General features: G+C 35.8%; 1 protein-coding gene across 1 annotated transcript in view; it reads right to left on the reverse strand.

Annotated features, from left to right (window-relative positions):
* CLINT1 (clathrin interactor 1) overlaps positions 1-24,779 on the reverse strand; it is a 53,522-nt gene that overhangs the window by 5,548 nt on the left and 23,195 nt on the right. The window contains exons 2-9 of the mRNA XM_052816276.1: positions 19,966-20,070; positions 19,203-19,299; positions 17,557-17,665; positions 16,494-16,658; positions 12,272-12,446; positions 7,014-7,257; positions 6,402-6,483; positions 1,944-2,021 (exon numbers count right to left, since the gene is read on the reverse strand). Of these exons, the coding sequence (XP_052672236.1) occupies positions 1,944-2,021; positions 6,402-6,483; positions 7,014-7,257; positions 12,272-12,446; positions 16,494-16,658; positions 17,557-17,665; positions 19,203-19,299; positions 19,966-20,070 (1,055 nt within the window). The remainder of the gene's footprint in view (positions 1-1,943; positions 2,022-6,401; positions 6,484-7,013; positions 7,258-12,271; positions 12,447-16,493; positions 16,659-17,556; positions 17,666-19,202; positions 19,300-19,965; positions 20,071-24,779) is intronic.

Consider the following 24,779-nt stretch of genomic DNA (forward strand, 5'->3'; position numbering starts at 1 on the left):
TTCCTGACAAGCAAATTAAAGGTGTATTAACCAATCCATGCACAGTACAGCTTTCCTAACACAGCAAAATAAAGGAAGAGATATAAACATGCTGACTAAAAGCTGGCTCGCAGGTAGATTTGCTGATCAACTTTGTTGCTATTCTTTTCTCATTTTGGACTTAATCCTACACCCTGGCTGAGAACCCCAGTCACAAATACCACTGCTGCCCAAATTAACTTCACAAAAGATAGCCAGCCAGCTCCCTCCACTCCACGTTTGCAGCACTGTCCTGTCTGGGTAGCACTGTAGGCTCCCAAAAACACTCCACCAAAAGGAAGCTGATTGCTTTAGGTGGCTTACCAGCATTTTTTTTTTTTTTCAGTCCAATTTTAAGGGAAACGTTTTTCAGATGGTGGCCACGTCTGCGTAATAGCTTGTATGTTTGCAGGCAAAATGACTGCACATACACTGAGCCAACCGTATGGACACACAACAGCTCTAAACTGCATGCCATGCAACCAGGCAAGGGCAAAACGAATTGCTGTCTCAACAAGCATTACTAAAACCTTGCTCTTGTGATTGGCAGGGGCTTGTTCATGCCTGACTTAAGTAAGGTCTAGACATCTTTTATTTAATAGGCTTCTCCTAAAAGGGAAAAAGACTGTAACAAATTGTTATTTAGCCAAGCTAAAATAAAGTGTTGGTCAACTTCATGCTGCAAATGCATATATGCAACTTCAAAAGCCATCGGCAAGGTTGTACTGTGTATAGAAGACATAACTTGACTAAATTCCCCTCCAACATAACCAGGCCTTCCAATAGTAACCCAGACATCATTGGAAGCTTTGGAAATAGCCTGTCTTAGGCTCCCCTTGTTATGCCATCTGACAAGGCCAACATAATTGTGTGCCTCTAAATAATTAGAAACTTTTTTTTTTTTTTAAAAATCTTAGGAGACAGGTGGGAGCTGAGGACATCTTTAGGGACTCTTCTTTTTCTAGCACAGGTGGGCTGCTACTTTCCATTGAACATGATCCCATCTTTTGGTTTTGTTCAACTTACCCATTTAATTTACTGTCCTGCCCATAACACTAAGGTTCTTAAGACTGATCTGGACCCTCTGCACATGTCCAGAAACTATAAACAGCAACATAAAACCCTTCTAACAACTTTTCAGTTCACAGCATTATCACAGGCAAACCAACCAGACTACCAAGCACTTCATGCAAGTCTTTTTATCCTACCAGAGCACCTAACTTTTTTTTTTTTTAAATAATTAATACCTACCTGTATCTGAAAAACTTTCAAACTGTTAGTTGAAGTATTAGAAAAATGACTGGGTTTTATTGCAAATAAAATAGTTGAATAACCTTACATAAAACACTGGTAAGACTATGATGATTAATAATGTGAATGGTCCCGTCACTACAGCCAATTTTCCAATCATTTTTGAAACACAAATACTGTCATCTTGAAGCATTCATCACTGTAGAACTCCAATTAATATAGCTCCTTGGCCACAACTGCAAAAGTGGGACGCGCTGGGCTATTTTTTTAATTGTTTAGTGAGCACTCTTCAGCCAGCATTTAGACCCACACTTGGTTATTTCAGGTTTTACTTTTCCACTTCAGAAGTCATGTCTTATTTCAGTGCGTTTCAAAATTAGACTTGAAGCTATGTTTTAAGTCTTATTATATGCTTATATTATTAGATGAACAGGGATATATTTGTAACTCCTACTAACATTTTTCTGAAATAAAGTTCATGAAAAGTTTCAGGTCCAATGAGACATGTGCAGTGCCAGACAGTAGATATCTTCCATACTCAGTATAGCACTTGTGGTCCAGTTACATAAACACAGTTTGCCCCGGAAAGGGAAGTGACTTTCAATAATGCCGTGTGGCATCTTTTCCCCTCTTTCTGCCCTTAAACAGCATTTCAATCCGTAAATTAATCCTACCTTGCGATGATGGGAAACTTGCTGAAGCAGCAGCTGAACTAAAATCAGCAAATCCTCCAAATGGGTCAGTTGATCCACCTAGAAACAGAATGAAGCCAAATGCTGTTACAGGATTGTGCAAAGATCCATTGCAACAACTGCATGTGGGATTTATGAAGAAAAGCTGTTCTGTATTTGGCAAGATGGATTTATTGATTCTGCTCCCCAAGTCAGCACTGTTTTTCCTGTTCATCACCACACTATATTTATACAAGCCTGAGCAACAATAAACTGGATTATTTCCAACTGTCTTGCAGATCTTGCAACTTTGTTTTCCTAGGGAAGAACTAAAATACGCAAGTTTTTGCTATCTCTAAAAATAAATATGGCAGGATTAAAAAGGTTAACAAGTTTTTAACTAGTGAGGGATGCTACTAGTTTGTGGCAGTTTGTAAAATTAAAACTTTAGAAGCATAATGTATAAAAGCCAAGCATTTTTATTGTATAAAAGTTAATTTATTATGCTTACTATGAAAAATTACATGTCGCCTTATATTTAGTTTTTGTGTTGCTTAAAGCATGAATGATTCTGCAATGATCTTGAATTGGGATTTCAAGGACAGAGCTTGCATTTGTGTTCATTTTTTTATAAGTTTGCTTCCTTTCTACAGCAGGAACATTAAGTTTTCCAACCAGACATTTGTATACAGCATATAAATTATTAACTTCTGAATACAGCATAGTAACAATTTTTCACTTAAAAAATAGAGCCAAGGTATAAAAACAGAAGAAAGATTTAAGAACCATATTGGAAAGCTGCTTTTTTTAAAAATAAAAAAAACAACAAAAAAGACAGTTTACCAAAAAAAAATCATCTAATTATTGTTGATACTGCTTTTAAGTAGGTGTTCCACTGACCTGAGAAAGCTAAGAAGTTGACCTTATTTGTTTGTCCTCAAAGATTTCACCTCCAAGCAGTCCCACCCTTAGAAGAAGCTGCAGCAGTTCAATTATTTTGCTTTTAGTGTTATGCGTACATTATATAGGTTACATCACAGCTGCTTAGCCTGCAGTGCTTAGAAACTAGCCAGGTGGGACTGGAACATCTGTGCTGCACTCAAACACCACCAGGGACAGCTTCCAACATCTGGTGCCATTTCTGAATTGTCTTATCGCTGCAAGACATTCTGCCCCATCTGCTACTCTCAACTGGGTTAATTAAACTAGAACCATCTCCTTTTTAATAAATGGCTAGCAGTAATAAAAGGAACCATTCACTTTCTAATACATGTGTACTTGTATTTCTTTTTAATGTTATTTTTACTGTAGACTTTGCCAGGAAGGCGACTGTTCTTCCAAGGGGAAATGTCTTTTCTTGCCAAGCATGTAGCATATGATATAAAACATGAGAAGTGAATGCAAGGATAGTCTCTTTGAATTTTCAGAAATATAGCACTACTGAAATCCTTTTACCACCTTTTCAAGAGGGAGAAGATTTCACACAAAGTTAAGAAATTTCTTCAACACAAATTCTGAAGTAATCTAGTAAGCATCTTACATATGTTTATATACAAGTTTTATACCGACTGCAACCTGAGAATGAAAAAGGGTAAAATGAGCCAGTGAAATATCAAGCTAAAAAACTGTTCTGATCATGTTTACTCTGCCTACTGCAATGAACATTTTAAAATCATTTTTTTTCATCACATGTGTCCTTACAGAGTTCAGAACAGGGTAATGCTTTGAGAGTTTATATGCAGAATGAGCAACACAGATGACATACTCTCAAACCACATCCTCAAAAAATCAATGCTCTCTTGCTACGCCTATTATCCCTGGGCTGTTTGACAAAATATCTAGGGATTAATTTAATTTTAAAAACAGAACTAGGTTCAAACCCAAAATAACCCCTTAACATTTTCAGTCAAGTCAACTTTTACTCCACCTCTATTGCCTGTTTTCAAACAAAACTGAATTCCAGAGAAAGGTGGCAGAGCTTAAATGAATGCAGTAACTCTCTAAAGAAAGGTATCACCAGCTAAGATTAAAGAACCCCATCTCCAGTAACACCCAAAAAATTACTTCCAGCAGGTCTAACCACAGACTCTACATCTTCTCAAACAGATTGCTCCTTTACAGCAACCAACCGTCCCCCTTAGGTACAAATTGTGTTGCTTTAGTAATGTGTAACCCCCTAAGCCTCACCAACCTTATTCTACATCTCTGCACCTGAAAATACATAGATAAGCAAATTCTGAGTTCCCTGAATTCACATGACTTCCCTGCCAGTTCCTTCACAGGACAGATCAAAGGCTGCATTTGACCCTTTCCCTGTGTCTTGCCTGACACTGGGAATGTTCCCACACCCTGTGCTGCAAGGAACAGTGGTCATAACAAGTGACCTGCACGTGAAGGACAGTGCTAATCTTCTCAACATGAGCTATCCTCAAAGATTCCCATGTGAGATCTGTCACTACAAATGAACCCTTTCCATCTGCCTTCCCAGGTCAGCAAAGAGGTTATTTAGCAGGACCAGCTGGTAATATGCCTCTTCTCAACACCATTTCTAAATGCTGCTTTGGAAAAAGAAGAAAAAAGGCAAAAAGGAAAAAGGCTTACTACAGCAAAGAACCAAACTGATGAAACATTCAAATGCACCGTAATATGGAAGCTGCCATAGTTCTGTTTGAAATACGGGAAGGCTCACTTTGAATTGGAGACATCTATTCTCAATGTGATTTTATTTTTATACTTAAAGATATATACATATGTATATAAATAAAACCAAAAAGGGCTCTAATCTCTTTTCCCATAGAAGTAAGAATTGGATAGGAGAAGTTTCAATATTGATTTGGGCTAGTGGTTCTGATCCAGGATCTTAAAATTCCACGGAACTGTGGTAACTCCAATGTACAACGAACACCTTTGTATATGAAGTAAATAAAACAGAAAATAACGCAAAATAAGTTGTTCCTTAAATTTGGGGGCATTTGTGCTTAAAAATACAGATGTATGAGATGAATTTTATTTCTTAGCCATTAGGAATTAATATATATTTCAGAAGAGACATATAAACTTTATCTACTTTCCCAAAAATAAAAGTGAACAAAGTTTTAAAGATCTACCAGAAATAAGAAACAAAAGATTGAGACAGATCTCTGGTACTAAATTACCACGTCAATTTCCCTCCCCTCCAATAGTTTTGACATATTTTATATTCTATTAAATACTTACAGAGGTTGCATTTTGGTAGCCTAATAATGAAAGGAACTGTGTCGCACAGAGTGCTCATAATACTGGCTTTGCTCATACATTATAATAAAAATACCTGGTGTGACATATTACAGGGGTCCCACTACAATACACTCAGAAGCAGTATAACTTCAGAACGGAAGTCAGTAAGAGTAGTTTTTACATATGCACGAATGCAGCCACCTTGCCACACATGTGGGCCTCCAGCTACTCTGGACTGCCATTTTTTGGTACTTTCTTTGTGATTTTACATTGTCTTTAAAACAAAGACGGAGCTGATTATCTGTGGTCCCCAAGATACACACATACACTTCTACAAACAATGTGAATATGATCTCATATATAGTAAGAGAAGTTGCTTATTTGTAATGGAGAGAAGTTACATGAAAGGTTTCTATCTATGTAAAGACACACGCTCACATTTTATTTGCTATTCAAAGTGATCTTTAAACAAAAATTCTGCCCACAGTTAACTCTCTCCCAACTGTGCCATTAGACCACAAATAGATTAAGTCCTTTATCTATTCCACGCTAGCCACTATCAAAACTGTCAATATTAATAACTGTAAGCACAATAACAAGCAGGTTTTGAAAAGCAAACCACCAAACCCCTGAACTCCTCTATCAATCATGCATGCAAGGCACTGAAATTTAACACACTCCTAAAAAGAAACTGCATTTTGAGAGCGTAAGGATAAGTCCATATGAAGGTTAATGGACTTAAAATTCAAATGCACATTTAGAGAGCGAAGCGACATGTTTTACAGTGACTAATTTTACTTTTAGGTAGTAATTTCTTTTTGGTATTAGGGTTGGGATCAACCAAGTGCCAAGACAAAATAAGATAAAGAAACAAGTTTACCATATATTTTAGATGAAAGCTTATATGAAGATCATCCACTTCCAGCTGCCTAGCCTTTGAATTGCACTATGACAAATGCTTGAATGTGAATGGATTGCACTTGCTTTTAGAGTTAATTATAAATAACTGCATTACAAACACAGTTTCTGACAGACTGATCTGGCAGTTAATCTTTGTGCTGCTAACATTTATTAGTCCCATGCAATAGCACATAAAGTACCTTGCTACAAAAGGTTCTAGGCAGCTCCAAATTTTTTGAGTATTTATTTCTCAATTTATCTACCACTCTATATAACAAAAAACAAGCTTATCCTCAGAAATGGTTCAAAATATGCATTAAGAAAATAAAACCAAAATGTGCCTACCTGTTGAGACTGGCTGGCTAGCTCCATCAAACAACAGATCAACCAGGTCATTAGATGACTTGCTGCCAGAGGGTACAGAAGCCTGAAGAAGAAATCACACAATAGATCTCATCTCATGATGTCATCACTCATCTTAAATGACATTGAGAAGTTTTCTGGGGTTTTTGGGTGCTTCGTTTTGTTTTGGAGAGATGGCAGATTTGTCTTTGAAGCCAACAATCACTGGAAGCTGGCTAAATTTCAAATCAAATAGTGAACAGCTAGTGGCTCAGGTTTTTTTCTGGTAACTGAAGAACTCAATAACTCGTCAATAAGTGTGCAGGTTCAGAGAATCCTTCACACTTCAGGCCAAGATTTTATCTTTGCTTTCCTGAAGAGAGTAAAACATGGTAATGACTACATTTAAAAAATTCTACATCTTAAAACAATCACACAAAAAGGCATTTGGTAATTAAACTGTTCCACTGCCTTTGAAAATCCCAGTTAAGCATTTTTGATAAAATAGTTCCCTTGAAGGCTGCATAACAAAAATTCTATCCTAAACTAGAAATTGTCTCAGAGGTTAGAAGAAAACTGGTTCCAGTCATGTTTTATTGTGCTCTGCTGTCTCACCTTTGCTGTTGGCTGTGCGGTATGAGCAGCAACATTTTGTTCTGGACTTGCTTTATCCCCTGTATAATGTGCTGCTGCTCCCAAGTCAATGGTTTTTGAAGGATTTGCTGTGCGTTTGTGTCTGGTGGTGGTAGTTTCTGTAGCTTGTGTAATATGAATGTGTTTCGTTGTCACAGTCTCCTCTTCATCTTTAAATTCAGCTTTGGGAGATTTACCTCTTCTTGATTTTTCTTCATCACTGTCACTAGAAAAACAAAAGCGATGGAATACCATTCATGATGGACTTAAGGGGACATTTGGCTTAAGCCACAAGAGGTTTTGTTACTCTAGTTCCTTGTTGTTATGGTTCGTAACAAAAATATTGCTGCTTCTTACATTTGAGAAAGGAAGTGTTTTACCCTTACATAATGCATCTACATAACACAGCATTGCACCTATTGTACAAAAGTGATGAAGAAAAGCAAATTATTTTATTAAACATTAACTACAAGTCCACAGCAAAGGATAATAGGAAATCAGTGTTTAAATCCAGTACATTTAATTACCTTCTGACAGGAACTCCCACACACATTATGTAACACTTCAGCAACAAAAGTTAAGTTAGCAGGTCTGCTCAGTACTTAAACCAAGAGACAGAAAGCAGTGAAGCAAATACAGGTACTATCTTTTGGATTTCAAGAACTCCATTCCTATTTCAACTCATTTCCCTTTCCAGAGAAACAGGCTTTTATATTCTTTAAGATGTTTGCAGAAAAAGAATGTTTACAGAATTATACAATACAATGACACTATTCATTTTCTATCAGAGAACACATATTCATTCTTAAAATGTAGAACAAAAGTGTCACCATTTTAGGCAAAAACTTTTTAGATGTCACTGCATAATATTTAATCTGTTACATTTTCTACTTTTATATTTTAAGTCTTTCACAAACAAACCAATTGCCCCCCACCAACAGACATGTTGCCTGTTATCATCAAGTTAAGATTTGCACATAACAGTGAAAATTGCTGTACAGAAAGCTTAAATATATTGAAAAGTATTTTGAAATAGCAATTCCCTTAGCAACATAGTTGAAAGTGGAAGGTTTTTGTATTTTAATAATGCACTAGAATACTAAAACTACAAAATTTAGGAAAGGCTTTCTCTTTGTCGGCGGGAATACGACAGTAACTGCAATATACTCTAGAGAGTAGCCTTTGTTCTCTGTTAACAACAGAGGGGTTTTTGGAATACACTGCATGTGTCATTTCCTCTATACATATTACCTACTCACCACTGGGGATGGCTCAACTCATTAACATCAGTGAATGTAAATGCTCACTCCCTTTTTTAGTTCTTTATTTTTAAAAGAAAAATATCATAGCTGCTGGCCAACCTAGCACATACCGGCATTTGCTTGAGCCAGCCTTACACAGACAAGTGAGCTCAAATGGCATCACCTAACCTTATTCTCCCAAGGCACTTCAACCCTGACTTGAAACAGCACGCCTACTGTTCCAGTTCTGGATTTCTGCAGATAGCCTGCCTATGTGCACAAATACACCAGAGGGGACCAGGAACCACATCTTCATTTGTGACATCAGAAGTTTAACATAAGCCCCCAGAGAAGACTGATCTGCACATTAGCATGGTATACATGGTACATCCATCCTAAAAGCCTCAGAGGGGTGCGGATAATGTTGCCTTTTAGATGCATGTTCAAAGTATCCAAGACCAGGACAATAACAACTAAGGCTCAAGTCTCTTAAAACCTGCTGCAATGTATTTCTTGTCATCACTACAGAGCTGCCTAGTCCATATACACATTCTGTGAGTTGAAGAAGTGATTGACAACCATCAAAGTCTGACCAATGGAGCTATTGCTACAGAACTGGTAGAGATCAATCTCACTAACGTAAGAATAGAAAAAGAGTGAGTCTTTGGTGATCTACAGCAAAATAAATGTCTAGAAGATTTGAGAAAAGAAATTAAACGTATATGCCAGAAAGCAGGACAAATATTACAATACTCAGTTTTCTATGACAACTTGTACTGCTTCCAAACTGTCTCAGGAGATCTGTTTTTTATTTTTCTTTAATGGTCACATTAACAAACAAACAAAAAAAGAAATATTACAGATTAATGTTCCCTTTAAGTGTGTTTACTGTGAGCTGAATAGTAAAATTGCAATGCTTCATCTGAGAATTGCAGAATGAATATTATTAAAAAAATAAAGAAATAAAAATTATAGCTAGTATTGCACCAAATAATTTAAAAAACTTCTGCAAAGGAAGTACATAGTTGCAACTTCCAGAAATCGAAGTATGGATACATGCTCTTTTTCTTTGCCTTAAGGTTTTTGTGGTGTGGAGGTTTTTTTGAACATTCTTTAAGGCAATAAAAGTAGTTTACTGATACTTTAAGACTATCTGAATTATATCCTACTACAAAAGTAATCCTTTACATGGAAGTTGCCTTTAAACATGGTTGTTGCATCCTTTTATAGGTGTACTAAAAGTTTTGCTTCCTTTCTAGTCTGTTACCTGCATCGACCTTTCTGAATATTGGAGAAACAAGGATTGACAGAGTTTTAAGAATTCTTGTGAAAAAAGTATAGTGTTTCCGAAGAACCTCTGTATATCTGCAGGTAATTTAGAAAACAGAATTTCAGCATACAAGGCTGGACTCAGGGCAGCAATTGACTTATTCACCTAAGACCTAAGAACTAACAAGCACTATGAAAGTACAACAGAGGTTTTCCCACCCAATGGGGTAGTGTTTCTTGCCTTCTGTACTTCCAAGGGGATAATCCAATTCCCCCACAGCAGTACTAACATTTTTCTTCTAAAGAAAAAAAGCAGACTAAGCTTCTCCAGAGTTAGCTGTGTGAACTGCAGTTTCACTGAAATCTACTGTAAATTCAAGCCAGCTATATCACAGGTTAAGGTCTTAGCTACTTCAAGCATTTTTTTTTTTTCCTTCTATGCAAACTACCAGCTTTGCAAGTAGAATCAGAAATCCAGATGTTTGGCCAAGTTCTTCTGGTGTATATATTGGAGGTAAAGATTGTGTCATCCAAATTCCATTAACCACTGTGAAGATATATGTCACATTTATTCTTTGTGTTTAAAGACCTTTATTGGTTTTACAGTACTAAAGTAATAATGATTTATAAAGCTATTAAGATAGAAACAATAGAATATACAACAGCAGATTTGCCAGCTGAATGAGTATCACCATTTAGTCACTTTTCCAAGGGAAATAGCAACTTAATTCAATGTTATTATATAGCAGCAGGCTACAAAAACTAGTAAATTTTTGGAAGCTTCTTTTGTGTTTTTAGAAAAAAAAATTGCTGAAGCGTGAAAACACAGAAATGCTGGAATTCATGAAACATTTACAAGAGAAAGTTATATTGTGAGCTTAAGTCACCTGACAAAATTTCATGTTTCTTTCAGTTTCAATATTTAACTTCATACAAAATATAGTATTCTGTTAATACAACATAAATTATAAGGTTTGTATTTACAGTATCTTTAAGTATAAATAGACAGACATTCTATAACCTTAAGTTCAATCTTCTTCGATCCTTTGATGCCTTCTGTAGAAAGAAATCCCTTCATTTCAACACTCTGATAAAATACCTTCCATGTTGTCTAATCACCATGCCAAGAGAAGCCAAAAGGAAATTTCAGGCTGGTAGCCAAAGCAATGTTAGAGAAGCCATGCTGCCACAACCTGGATTCCTTCTTATGGCAGGATAACCTGCAACTACCAAATTGTTTTTGCTCATGTATATCCCAAAAAATCCTCCTTTTATTTCTAGTCCTGAGTTTATTACTTTCATAAATTTTGAGACAAATACCACAACTGACATTTATCAAAAAAGTGGAAGACAAATAAAAAGGAAGGGACAAGGGTTACAAGAGCAAAACAAAAATGAAAAATGTAATATTAGCCAGAGAAAAAGATCAGTGTAACTTGGGGTAGAGATGTACAGTGCAGAAGTCCTCAAAATAAGCTGCTTTTTATAAAGATAAAACACTGGAAGGTGCAAGACTTTATACCAGCACAAGTAAGAGACTAGGAGCCATTCAGAAATAAAGCAAAGGAAATAAGATAAAAAAATGTTTACTGTGCTCCCTCTACATGAAATGCAGACAGTGAGCTTTACAGATGTCATGTGACAAGTTGCTTTTGAAAGGTAAGTACAGAAAAGCACACAGCAATATACCATTGTTAAATTTGAAATTGTTTACTTTCCTTCTGATCCCTTCTCTTTGTAGTCTACTGATAGTAAGTTCTAAGAGGGAACTCTGATGTGTGCAAAGAATACCAGTTTTATGATTTATTAATGCCCTAGCAAGAAGACCATACTGCCTTTTTCTCAGAAATGCTACCATTATAATTATTTTTTGTTTCTGTGCAAAATTGCTTGAATTTTGTAATATATACACATCTGCATGTGTATTTTTATACACATATATAAAAAAATGTGTGTGACTGCATCTGAAGATATTCCTGTAAAAAATATTAATCAAATCTCAGTGCAAATTTGAATTTTGTTTCCCAAAAGGGAATTATTTCAATATACTTGAGCACTTTCTCTACAGCAATTTCAGATTCTGTTAAGTACGAATTTGATCTCCAGGTAATAAAATTCAATGCACCTGTTGAAGTGTGATGTATGTAAAGTTCTTTCTGCAGGCAAAGCAGGGTAGGTTTTCTTCTTTACTGAAAAAATTTAATGACCAGATGTAAACCACAACAAGTTTCTTGAGAAGGTTCAACTGAAATTGACTTTAAAAAAAAAAAAAAGTCACCTGCAGTCTGTTCTTCCTCGGATCAGCTTAGGAGAGAAGCACTGTGTCAAAGTAGGTCTAAGCAATTTTGTATCTCCCTCCTCTTTGGCACTTCAGCATTCAGAGTAACTAGCATTGAATGGCAGCCTCTAGTATACTGGCACAAGGAAGACCACTGAATTGCTGAGACAAGGAAAGCTTAGGAAATTTCAGCCAAATTCCCTGCTTTGCCAGCAGCTATCTAAGCTAGGGGCAGTAATGGAAGTCAGCCAAGAGCAGTTAACTATTGACAGAGCTACATTATTCCCCAAGGCCAGTAAGAGCTGTGTAAGAAGTCCAGGAACGAGGTATTGAACCCAAACATGCTTCTGTATGGACAAAAAGAATGGCAGAGTAACTAATAATCAGCAACATCAAAGAGCTTTATAATAGCAATTTCACAGAATAAATTCATGTTAAAATAACTCTAGTACCTGCACCTTTCTGGAGAGTCTTCTCTATCTTTCCTTCGGAACTTGCTGATGGTATCATCGATCGTGCTTCCAATTTTGTCGCTCAGCTCACCTAACTTATCGCTGAATGGAAAAGCTGTTTTTTTATCCCATTCTTCATCCCATTTTGACTTGGGCTCAGGATCATATCTTTCACCTGTGTAAGGCATTAAGATAAGAAATACTAAAGATAACAGGAAAAAAAAATGCCTGCGGTCTTTCTGGAATCACTCTCAAGCCCCCCTGCCCTACATACATAAACCTTACAAGTTTTCAAAGCAAACTGAAAGCTCCCACAGTGCTGAATCAACACTATTACAGCAAGGCACAGCATGTAATGCCAATCATTAAGTGGCAGGAATGCAGATTCAAAGACTTTTGTTTATGACAACAACACAATCTTAATGCACTGCACAGCACAGCACATCAGGAGACTGTTGGACTCTGCTGGAGAAGCACAAGAGGCACAATCAACCCTGGCTGCATAAGCAGCTTATCAGAAATGGGATGTGCCAGTTTTGTAAGAGTCATTTAATGCCCGATATTCCATTCTTGGCCAAGCTGTGTGCTCAGAGGTAAATCAATGGGTTTTTTTTATACACTGGCATTCATGAACACATAAAAGCACAGTACCAAAATATTGAAAGACATAAGTGTGCAATGCATGATAACTTTCTGTTCTTCCTTTTCCACACTTGGTGACTAAAAAAAAAACAAACCTTTTAAAGAGATGAAAAAAGAAGAGGCAGTAAGGCAAATCACCTTCTCAGCAGCCACTGAGTACCCTGAACATCTTTACTAAACACTCAAGAAATCAAAAACATTTTTCTTCTAATCATGTATTCAAGACCTCCATACTGGTATCTTAGCTTACAAACAGCTGACGGTTTTACTTGAAATAAGTACATTTGCCGTACAATCTCACTATGAAAGTTTAAGAAATTTAAGCTTGGGTTTATTTATATACACCCAGGCAATCCGAGTTTAATTTAAAAGCAAAAACAACACTTACATTTTAACAGACTTCACCATCAGAAGCACAGCACACTTTACTAACTTGTATTGTGATCTTTTATCAGACCTTCTGCTGAAAACACAGGTATATAAACCAACCCAATATAGCTCAGTTTCTAGACAACACGTTTAGACAAACATTTTATATTTTGGCCCTTGCACACATGAAACAAGGCATTTTTTGTACTATTGAAAAATGCAAAATACTAGTTAAATTTTTTTACTTGAGGTGAGTAAAATTGAGTGGCAGAAAGGAAGAATTGTGAAAAATTCATTATATCAAGTTACATACAAATTATATTGTAGCTCAGATAATGTTCAAGATGTATTCAATTAAGCCATTTTTAATAAAAAGAAAATGATGGATTCCAGCACTACAAGGTGCAAAACTTGAGTTATATCTGTTCCATATACCAGAGGATGTATTTTCTTACTGAAGAGTAGTGCAAGTCTCCAATGACATTTGTATAGATCCATAAAGGATAGACAAACTTTTTCAAAGTAGAGAACCTGTTACAAATCAGCGAGATACTCTGTGAGATCTTTATCATTGAAAAAGGAGAAAATGCTAAGAAATGTACTACTGTTAAAGTTTGCAGGAGAATAAAATGGCCTTATTCAGTTTATGTCAGCTCTCAAGCATTTTAATGTAGATTCCATTAGAAGGTTTCCTTGTGCAACAGGAATTTTAAAATAAATAAACCCCCCCGAGAACTCAGTATTTTCAGGACAAAAAGAACTAAGGAAAACTCTGAAAATACAAGCATTTTATATTTAAATAACTAGAATCCTTTAGACTAGAAATCTGACCTGGGAAAAAATTTGTTTTGTGCTGCTAGAAAGATTTTTTTTTTTTTTTTTTTTACTTTACTCAACAAATAAAGGGATAATTAAAAATTCTTTACCATAAAAATGAAATACAAGTGAAAGGAGGCAGTCCTTTAAATTAAAAAACTTGAATGGTAACTTGAAAGAGCATATAGAGAAAGACTTCTACCCAGCATACAGGGTTAGATCACGACTCTGTACAGAGCAAGTCAAAAGATAAGCTCAGTGAAAGAACAGAGGGACATGTACTTAAACTACAAATGCAGTGACTCATAAGTGTTTCCTAAAAAGAGAATCACCAGAATTCCAAGCAGGTAGCAAAAGCCTAAAAGAATATAATAAACCAAGACATATCCTGCCATAGAGAGAGAGATTTTTCAACTACTCTGCATGTGAGGAAAAGGGAGAGCAGAGGAACATGGAGAAGTAACCTGTCAAAAACAGAAGAGAGCAAATCTAAGTTTAAAGCTCTCAGGGAAGAAGAGTAAAAACCATACATAGCACCAGAGAGGGACAGGTGAAGTTTAAGTCCTGCACAGTTACTACTCAGATCTTATACCAAACCCTTCTCAAAGAAGTCACTGACTATAGCAAACCAGAGCCTTGTGCCATTGTGACTTTGGGACTCATCCCTTAATGAAAGCAGCCAAGGATTTACTCAGGCCAAAGAAAACACAGATAAACATCGCAAGACTGACAGCTGGATCATGGACGACATGCTGGGATACATCAGACATAAAAGCCAGTTCAAGCTCAGATCCCTGCTACACATTATGGCAGGGACTGGGGAGCGAGGAGGAAGCTGCACACTTGGACTTCGTAAGCAAAACATAGTACTGGTTGTGTGCCTTTATCTAACCAAGGCTGTCAGAGAAAACTGTGTCCTCTCTAAACAAAGGCAAGCTGATGGCATTACATCCTCTGAAGCCAAAATCTTACAAACACACTATGCTGAAGACGCATAGTCTGACAGAACTCATTGCACACATGAAGAACATCGGTCGCCTCAGCAAAATGGGTGAATTTCCAGAAGCAAGGGTACATCAGACTACCTGTCAACAGCATTTGGATGATGGGTTTTTTTAATTTGCGTTTTTTGTTTTGTGTGTGCATGTTTTTAAATAAAGGACCTCAGTAATGAAGGTCCTATTGCAAGTACCAGACCCAAGCTGGATATAGGACTGGCACCTTGTGCAATGAGGGCTGAGATGCATGACAGCTGGATTCTTTAATTTTCGGAATTTTGATTTTTGAAAATCTGATGGCAGGTTTTCTGATTTTTTTAATGAGGGAGCAGATGACCAAGTGACCCTTCACACACATCTTTTTTAAATATATAATGTACATATTTGAAATATAATATATATAGGGATTTTTTTTAAACAAAAAGTTTAGAACTAACTTTCTGGTGCTAATTATGGCCTCTTCCCTGTCAGCTGGAATTCCCTAGGATTTAGGGATGAGCACTGTTGCACTAAATTTCCAGCCTGCATACGGGTCTGCTGTGCTATGCAACCAACATCCAGCTGCAAGCTTACTATGTCTACACAAACTAAATCTGGTATTGCCTCTGGGAGCCCTCCTTCGAAAAGCACTTGCAGTACTAATCAAACAAGATTTTAAAAATCACACAAACTGAGACAGTAACAACTGTATTGGTAAACTCCTGAAATATAAGCTCCATCACTTACAAGGTACTTATGCATATATTTAAAGTCAGATCTGACAGACATCAGAACCCATACAGATAATCCACAGATATCTTTCAAGTGTCCAAACAGTATTATTTGGGAAACTAAAAAGTCTAATGGCATATAATACCTACATTGTTTCACCCAAACAGTATTACTGCCCTAAAAGCCCTAACCCAAATTAACCAACGGTTCTAAAGGAGGTTGGCAGGAGTAGGTGAAGCAATTCCTGTGCTGTGGTGGGTGGAAAGTAACATCACTTTTTTTTTTTTTAAATTAAAGACTTACTAAGAAAACCTGACTTATAAGGGCATTTATTTATCTACTTCTGCTACAGCAGCATTCATTTCACAATGAGACTCTGCCTATGGATAAAAACAAAACAGCTAAGTTTTTGCTAAACCAATGTGTTAATGTAATTTGTGTTAGTTTCTAGTTAGTTATTGTCTAAAAAAGACTAACTTAAAGATTTTTAAAGTAATTCATTTAAATTTGTATGTGGGGGGGAAATGTGCAAGATTTCTTTTATAATAGCAACACTGACAGTTAAAGAAATGTAAAGAAAAAGCATTGAAAGGAGCACCTTAGAAATTCCTTAAGTTATCGGTGTTATCTAAGCCAAGTTAAAAGCTGAGATTGTCAATCCTTGACCAAGAAAGCCTAGTACTCACTGTATCTGAACCCTCCAACACTGTCCGAAGAAACCCCAATGTATTTGTCTTTGTTCTTCTTTGCTTTCTTTCTTTCTTCCCGAAGTCGATCATCATCTTGAGCAAATTCAACCATTTCTTTTACCTTCTGGCGTATGTTTATACCTTGGTCTTTGCCATTTTCATCTGTATAGGTAATGCAGGATAAAGATGAAGGACGGAAGAGGGGGGAAAAAGCAAAAAAATAAATCAGAGGCAGCAATACTGAACATCAAACTGATAAGAATATTTGAATTATGAACACAGCAGTCAGAGAAAGATCTTATGGCTGCTAAGGTCCACTGCATTTGTTTTGAAAGTACCAAATAATTTGTTTCAACACAAATTTTCATCCTTGGATAAATGATAGTTTTCACTGAATGGTGTATTTAGAAGCATCTAACTGCTGCTGAAACACTGAAAAGATTAACAAAGACTGAGACAGAAATTATATTCTCCACTTAAACAATTTTAACCCTTCAAAATATAACCCCTTTTCCTCAGTCTTTTTAGTATAGGTTTTGCAAGTTTAATTGTAAGAACTCAGTCTTATTGGAAAACTGAATTTTTGAAAAATTGCTTTCAGTTGGGATGTACTACAAGCTAAATGTGCTCCTTTCCCAGCTTTTTTCACATTCAAAACACACACTGGCCTTGCTGCCTTTGCACTGTAAATATTATTTGGTGGGAGGAAAAAAACCCAGCTTCAAACAGATGTGTGTGTTTTGGAGCTCTAACCTTTTCTTCCCATATGATTAAAGCTATTCCTTTACGGACACCACAGGGGACCAGTCTCTAGTGCATATTTTAATATAAACCCGAACACTCATGTTGTGTTGGTTCTGTTGTTATTAGCCAGTCTTTTCTGCAAGTTCTTGTCTTCACTAATTAATACTCTAGGGTCCCACGTCTTGGATTCTGCACTCTTCACACAACTGGCAACAGTCACATTCTAATTAGACTGGGGAAGCTTCTAAGCTGGTTCAGGTGACTGACAACTCCAACTACTGTTTTAATTTGCTTATAAGATTTTTCTATTGCTCACCTACAAAGTGGTAATTTTCCAGGGATCGCAAATCATAAATGTGTTCTCTGGCACTTGTAACAACACGCTCTGATCCATTCCTTATGAGGTAAGCTAGGAGCAGCAAAGACTATAAAAATACAAAGCACCTTATGATTGCATGAAAAAAAGCTCTATCTTTTAAAAAAAAAAAAAGCAATAGAAAACCAAACCTACCTCCCTCCCCAAATTAGTAAGTATTAAGACTTTCCTCTTTTAAATAAATGCTTATTATATGAGTTCACACAGAAAAAGCACGTTTTCCCCACATGCACCTTTTGCTCTTTAGAATATCAAAACTGTATTTGTCAAACTAATTTGTTATTACTAAATCACAAGCAGTTACCTTCATCACCTACTGCTTATTTTAAAAGACAGTAGTAGCAATTTAAGAGAAAAAGTTAACCCTGCTAAATGAAGCATTTTCTTTTGCCTCTTTTGTTTACAATTTTCCAATGGTTTTCACAGAAAAGTTAACTCCTACAGAAATTAAATTCCTACAGAAATTTAAGCAGCCTTCTGCAGGATGCAATGGATATACAAAACTGCATCTCAGGACAATTTTAAGCAAGTGACAAAACAAATGAAGTTTAAATAGTACTTTAATTGCAATTTTTTATGTTGAGGATTTCTATCTGGAAGAAAAAAATAAATGCACTTTCTCCAAAGTAGTGCCTTTATCAGTTAAAACTATCATTATATTTCAACCTATCCAAACCTGATAAGCCATTCCAAGCAGTCTTTATAACATTAAGTAGTTATGTGTGATAGCATTAAATATTAATTTATATTGTACTTCAGGGAAAACAATTACTATGAATACAAAACATCAAGCACCTGTGAAAAGCACAAACCATGCCTTAGAATTAATTCTGTCTTGTTACAATCCTGGCATCAAGAAAAACAAAAAATAAGCTAGTCTAATACATCAATTTGAAAAAAATGAGGTTATACTTGCATAATTCAGTGAACACTGAACACCACTTTAAGTGCAGCATGATATAATCTTAAGCAAAAAGTTTCTGTACCATGCTAATTAGCCAGAGACAAGAAAAACGCAAATGATTCAGTTTTTTTCCAAAAGGCAAGTAGGACATAAAAGCCTCATATGATAAGATCTGCAAGAAAATTTGGTCCACTCAAAGCTAAACTACCATGTTTAGGGAATAAGAAATTGGCAGAAAATTCAGATTAGTGTCCATTTTATTTCAGGTATTCTTGAATTCCTTCAAAAACAATTTCCTGATAACACAATAACTTATCATCTACTTCTCATGGAGTACTGTAACAACTCCTTTGGGTAGATTCAAAATGTGAATGCTACTCCAATACTTGAATATCAGCAAAATGTAATTGCTCTATTATGTTTGTTAAGTGGATCTTAGACACACTTCTAAAACTAGAAATTTTGTTTTTTCCATACAGAGCATTTGAAAGACATCTTTGACTTCAGTAACAGAATTATAAAGCTTATAGTTAGGAAAGAAATTATAGGTTGCTAGCAGAGTAAGTGATATAGCAGTAGCTAAATAAGACACTGCATCAGAACATTATACTAGCAACAAGCATTATGTCCTTCATAGACCAATGCTAAGTCTTGAATACTTCCAGCTCATACACATACACACCTTATAAACTCTCCTCCAGTTCTTTTTATTGTCTTTCAGCATTCGAGTCCAAAGCATGTTCATAAGTTCTGGAAACTGTTCATACATAAACGTAGCCCTAAAGAATTAAACAAAAGGAGTAAAGAAATTTTATTCTCTGTGGTTTGCTACAATAGCTTGTTAAGACTCAGGGCTGACAGTAGATGGCAGGCTTGATCTAAGCCCATTCACATTTGATGACATTACAAGGGAAAAAGCTATCCTTATTTATTACTCATATAGAAGTAATTTACATACCAGTACTACAGAAGAAAAAAGTAATTCTAAAAATCTGAGGCAGTAGAAGAACCTTCACTAATTTATAACAAAAATAATGTTTAACACAAATACCCTAATAACAACTGCAACTAGTCAAACATGCAACTTCCAAACATTTTAACAGAAAAAACGTTCAAGGAAGAATTTAACATGTTTTGCACTACTTGGAAAAGTCACAAGAAAGCAGTTTGAAAATAAACACTCCAAAAAAGTCAGATATATTGGAAGACTTATGAGGCTACATAAATAAAAATCAAGAATTTGAAAAAAAATACCTTGACTTCATTTTTTGTTTGACAGTTTTCAATACATTGTAAGATTATGCATTAAAAAAGACTTGATTTACAGCAACTTTTCAGCATTATCAGTCAGCATACCACAGAGTTGATTTAGCAGCAAATTTCACATTCCTGTATAAAATGCACCACGTTTCTCTTCTTCATCACTGAACCAAATTATCACTTACTTGGCAATCTCTCCCATGAGTTGCCCTGAAGGTCCCCACGGATCATCATTGGTTGCTTCTCGAACCTTAGACTCTATTTCTGAATAATTCATAACCACATTGGTGCTGCAAAGGAAAAAAATTAACACACATGAAGATTAGCATCAAAACTGAGAAACACATGAAAACTTAATAATGACACTAGTGTGTATCTCACTTAATGAGATACCTCTATAGGGTGGGAAAGAAAACACCTTTAGTGCAGAAGTTACCCTGAGGACACTATGCAACACATTTAAGTTATCTTTAAGAAGGTTTTACTATGCTATTAGTCTTCAAGAATACAGACGAGAAACTAGAGATTACATTGCAGCTGGATTCAGTCCAGTAAAAATGGCTTTTGGTCCACTTAAAATCCAAACTGAACCACTAGAGTCAAAGCTGATAGCTTCCCCAACTAGATATTGTTTGCTTACAGGTTTGTACAGTGTACAGTTATTTGCAAGAGGCTTTATAACTCAATCAGAAGCAGTTTTTGTTTGTTTGTTTTTAATGATGAGTGCTATCAACTCAAGAATATCAGTACCAAACAGGTGTTAGTAAAAAAATAAAAAATTAAGAAAAAAAAAAATCACACAGAAGACTGAAGTGAGGGAGATGAGATTCACTAGAAAGTCTGTTTCCTAGCTTAAATTTATTTAAGGGAAAACAGCAAAATAAGAAAAGCTGCAGAGCACTCTGTTACAATTAAAGGAATGCAAATACTATAAGGAGCCCAGGCTGTATCTACAAGAGTTCACAGAAGAACATAACTTGGAAAAAGGAAGCAATTTTTCCATATCAGTTATATTAGAATAGTCAATATGTGATTGATTTTTTTTTTTAATGACTCTCTCAAACTGGTAACCTTCAACTATAAGCCCAGCAACCTCCTTTGTGCCCCTGAAAGTATCCAGATACATTTGATAACATAATGATTTTCCTTATATTTTAAGGTGAGTGAGCAGGCCCAAAGCATCGTTCATATGAAGAACGTTTGAAAAACAGCTCTCTAATTATGGAGCAATATAGCATACAATCATAATGAAAACATTGGTAAAAGGAGACCTAGTGACCTCTGCTTTCCCTATATATTTTGCAGTGTATTTGAAATAACTTAGAAATTACATGTTTACACCTACTGTATCAAACTTTTGATACTTTACTTAACTGTTAAAAGTACATCATACAACTGGTTTCAGAAGCTAAAAAAACCCTGCAAGATAACTGCGTTCAACACAAATCATCTTATAAAGTCAAACTGATTAAACTGTAGGAAAGATCTAACGATCTTATAATACCATGCATAGAAGGCATTTGCTTCTTAAAAAAATCCTCTGAACCTGAAAGGACTAGAAGAAAAAAAAAAAAAAAATCAAGATGCTTAATAGTCATCCCTCTGTCCATGTAGAAGTTGGCACAAAGCAGCATTCAAGCAATACCCGTTCAATTTTATTTGGCATAAGGATAGCAAAGATCTTGGAACTGGGAGTTATAAACAGTAGAAACAAGAATGAGATCCCCTTAAGTCTGAAAGGGGACACAGAAGGTAGTTGTTAAAACAGAATAAAATTCCTGGACTTAATCTTGGATTCTCAGCATGAGAATTCCTGCTGTCAGATTCTGATGTATGATTTTATTCAACTTTGTGTCTAAAGAGAGCGTAAGCTACATGACTGAATAAATAATCAGCAAGCTAACAGAACCTATCTATATAAGAAAACGCATGTAGGAACACAGCAGTAGTTATGAACAACAGCAATTAAGGTTTTACAAATTCATTTATGCTAAATGCACCTCAAGCTTCTGTTTCTGACATTTTCTTTACCATACATACAAACTAATACCATCTTTATTTCCCATATGCATGGAACATTAAAAAAAAAAAAAAAAAAACAAACAAAAAAACCCCACAACCCCAAAGCTGCAGGCTTCAGTGCTTTGCAGCTTTCAGCACACTGGCTCCCTTGTCCGAAGCAAGGAAAGGCAGGGAGTTGAATGGAAAGGTTCTGTTTGTTTTTATAATCCCTCCTTAAGCACTTGTTTGAGAGACGATGGAGAGTTGGGGGGAAGCATAAAATGAAGCATTTCCTTCATTTCTTAGAGCAAAGAATTTAAGATTGGAAAATGCATGAAAAGATGCAAACTTACTGTAAAAAAAAAAAAAAGCCATCATTAGCTATGGAAGAGCTCAAAGTGCAAAGCACATGGCTAAAGCAGCATCGGGGTTGAAAGGGGGAAATGCAAGGAAAATGAGGAAATTAACTAATGCCAAAAGAAAGAAGAAGGTGCAGTTAAACCCCTCTAAGTACAGAAACATGCTCTATTTCTAAAACCCTCCTGCAGAAAAGTTATTGTTCTCAGCAACTAGAAGAAAGCTTTTTTTTAAACACCAAGATGAGATCTAATGGCACAAAGCGTTCCAAAACAAAGTATCTTTAAGCCGCTTTTAATTCAGCAACAAATGTAAACTTCAAGAAAAAAAAAAAACTGTTGTATAGTTTGGCATCATTCCAGGTCACTTAAAAATAACCATTTCTAAAAAGGTGGAAATACAGTTTTATTCTTCCTTTCCCATGTTTTCTATGGCCCTCATTCCATGCCCTACCCATGATTCCTGTGACCTTTGCAACAAAAAAATAATTTATGTCCAGATGTGAAGGGAAAAAGTGACTAGCTTGATTGCCAAGACTTCCTGTGATTGATATAAATTTAATATCCAAGGACACTTTCAGACACCAGGGGGGGCTCTCTGATTAGTTTATACTGGGCAGCTTCCAGGGAATCGTGCTGGATTGCATGGACACAGTCTGCTTTGCAAACAAATGGACATACAACAGTCAAGACTGACAGAAAGTGTCTTTGCAGTGTTTAAAACACCCTATTATCTGCGAGACTACATTTGGATTTATCCCAAATCGTTCACTGAAACCCTGCACAACTGGAATCTTGTGACAAGCACATTTACAGAAAGTTTTGACATGGACAAAGACATTAAACATAAGTGTATTTTGCAAGTTACATCCAAAATAAAGGCACAGCAAATAAATGGGTTGACATCAACATTACAAACTGTTGCATTCTTATCTGTTTGTGTCTTACATTTCTTTTAAGTCTATTAAATCAGACTGGTGTCAACAGAGGATTTTTACTCTTTATTGTACCCTTAAAAATTATTTCAGTATTGTTTCTTTTAAAAAAACCAAAACTGTTCAGAAAAGCCAAGAGAGGGCACTGTCACATCTCTATGAAACAGCAAGCAAAATGTTACCTTTTAATTTCTTGCAAGAGAACACCTCAACTTTAAATGTTTGTATCTACAATTTATAGCAACACTGAATAGGTAGCTCAAGTTTGAGACTAAATTCCTCCACATGAATAAAGGGACATTGCTAGGGAAAAGCCAGTGGGTAGTAGTTTTAAGTATCTGATCACCTCCAACTGCATCAGACAAGAGATACACTTCCTCTTAAAAAAAAAAATATTAAAAGTTTTACATGCATTTTATAAACTGTATATTAACATGTTTTGAAACTGAATAGACATACCATAGATGAAATGCCCCCAAAATAGTACTCTGTCCACAATTTTGGCTGCATTTTTCAAAGAAAAAAATCTTTCAAAGAATTCAACCAATTGTAAATACCTTCAAATTTTGCTCTAAGTTACATTTTGAGATTTGTAAATTTGAGATAAAGCTGTCATCTGAATCCAGGTGATATCCTATAGTGTGCTAAAAAAACCCCAGAAAATAAGCAAGAGGGGGAGAGGAGAGGGATGTAAGGGGTGAGAGGAAGTATTGCATGTACCTCAAATGCGTAATTTGAGGTAAAAGTGATGGTTAGTTGGTGTTAGGGAGAGCAAGCAGACAAGCAAGAGGGGACAAAAAGTTCTGTATGAAACTAAGGGGATCAGAGAAGCTACCAAGGTCCAGCCAAAAAGTTTACCGAGTATCTGCCACTTAAACCTTTACAGTTGCAACAGTCTGAAAAGCACTTTAGCTTTCAGGCGTAAGAGGATAAAAATCCTACAGGTCTGAGATTGTATTCTGAGCACTATTCTTTGAAACACAGAAATGAAAGATAGCTTGTAGATGGCCTGCTTGAAAATAAAGCCTTACAGACTGAAGGAACACTTCACAGAACAACATACAAAAAAGGCATACTTTAAGACGGGTCCTGTCTTCCCCCTTCCCTTATCAGTGGGTACTGAATGTAACCAACAATGTGGACATAAATACACACAAACACTAGTAAGCAATAAATGTATCTGTAGAAAACTTCTATTTGTGTTTGATTTCAACACACTCCAGTATAAGACTCTAACAGATATATTTTGGCTACTCTGCTCGGGCTTCTGACCTTACATAGTAATACATGAATCAAGCTACTAATGCTCAGAAGGACAATATTAGTGAGGATGAGGTGTACTCTACTCTCAGTAATGTATCAGCACCACTTCAGTGTTTTTTCCATAAAACAGCCACAAAATAAATACTTAAAAAGAAAGCTTTCCTCTTCCAGACTACAAAAAAAAAAATTAAAAAAAAATCACTTTTATGCCAGGAAAGTAAAATCATTGTATTTCCACCCAACATTCTGTTAAAAAATTGAATAAGCACAACATCATGAATTGTTTGCTTCAGAGTGAAGATTTTTCACTGTTCAACACCATAAGGTGTTTGTTCTCTATAGATTCATATGCTGTAACTTAAGTCAGGAGATGATCATCACTTACAAAATATTACACAACTGTAACTATAGTGCTTCTAGTAATAGCTTCCAATTGGTAACACT

The sequence above is a fragment of the Harpia harpyja genome, chromosome 20 (assembly GCF_026419915.1).
Source record: "Harpia harpyja isolate bHarHar1 chromosome 20, bHarHar1 primary haplotype, whole genome shotgun sequence".
NCBI classification, from domain to species: Eukaryota; Metazoa; Chordata; class Aves; order Accipitriformes; family Accipitridae; genus Harpia; species Harpia harpyja.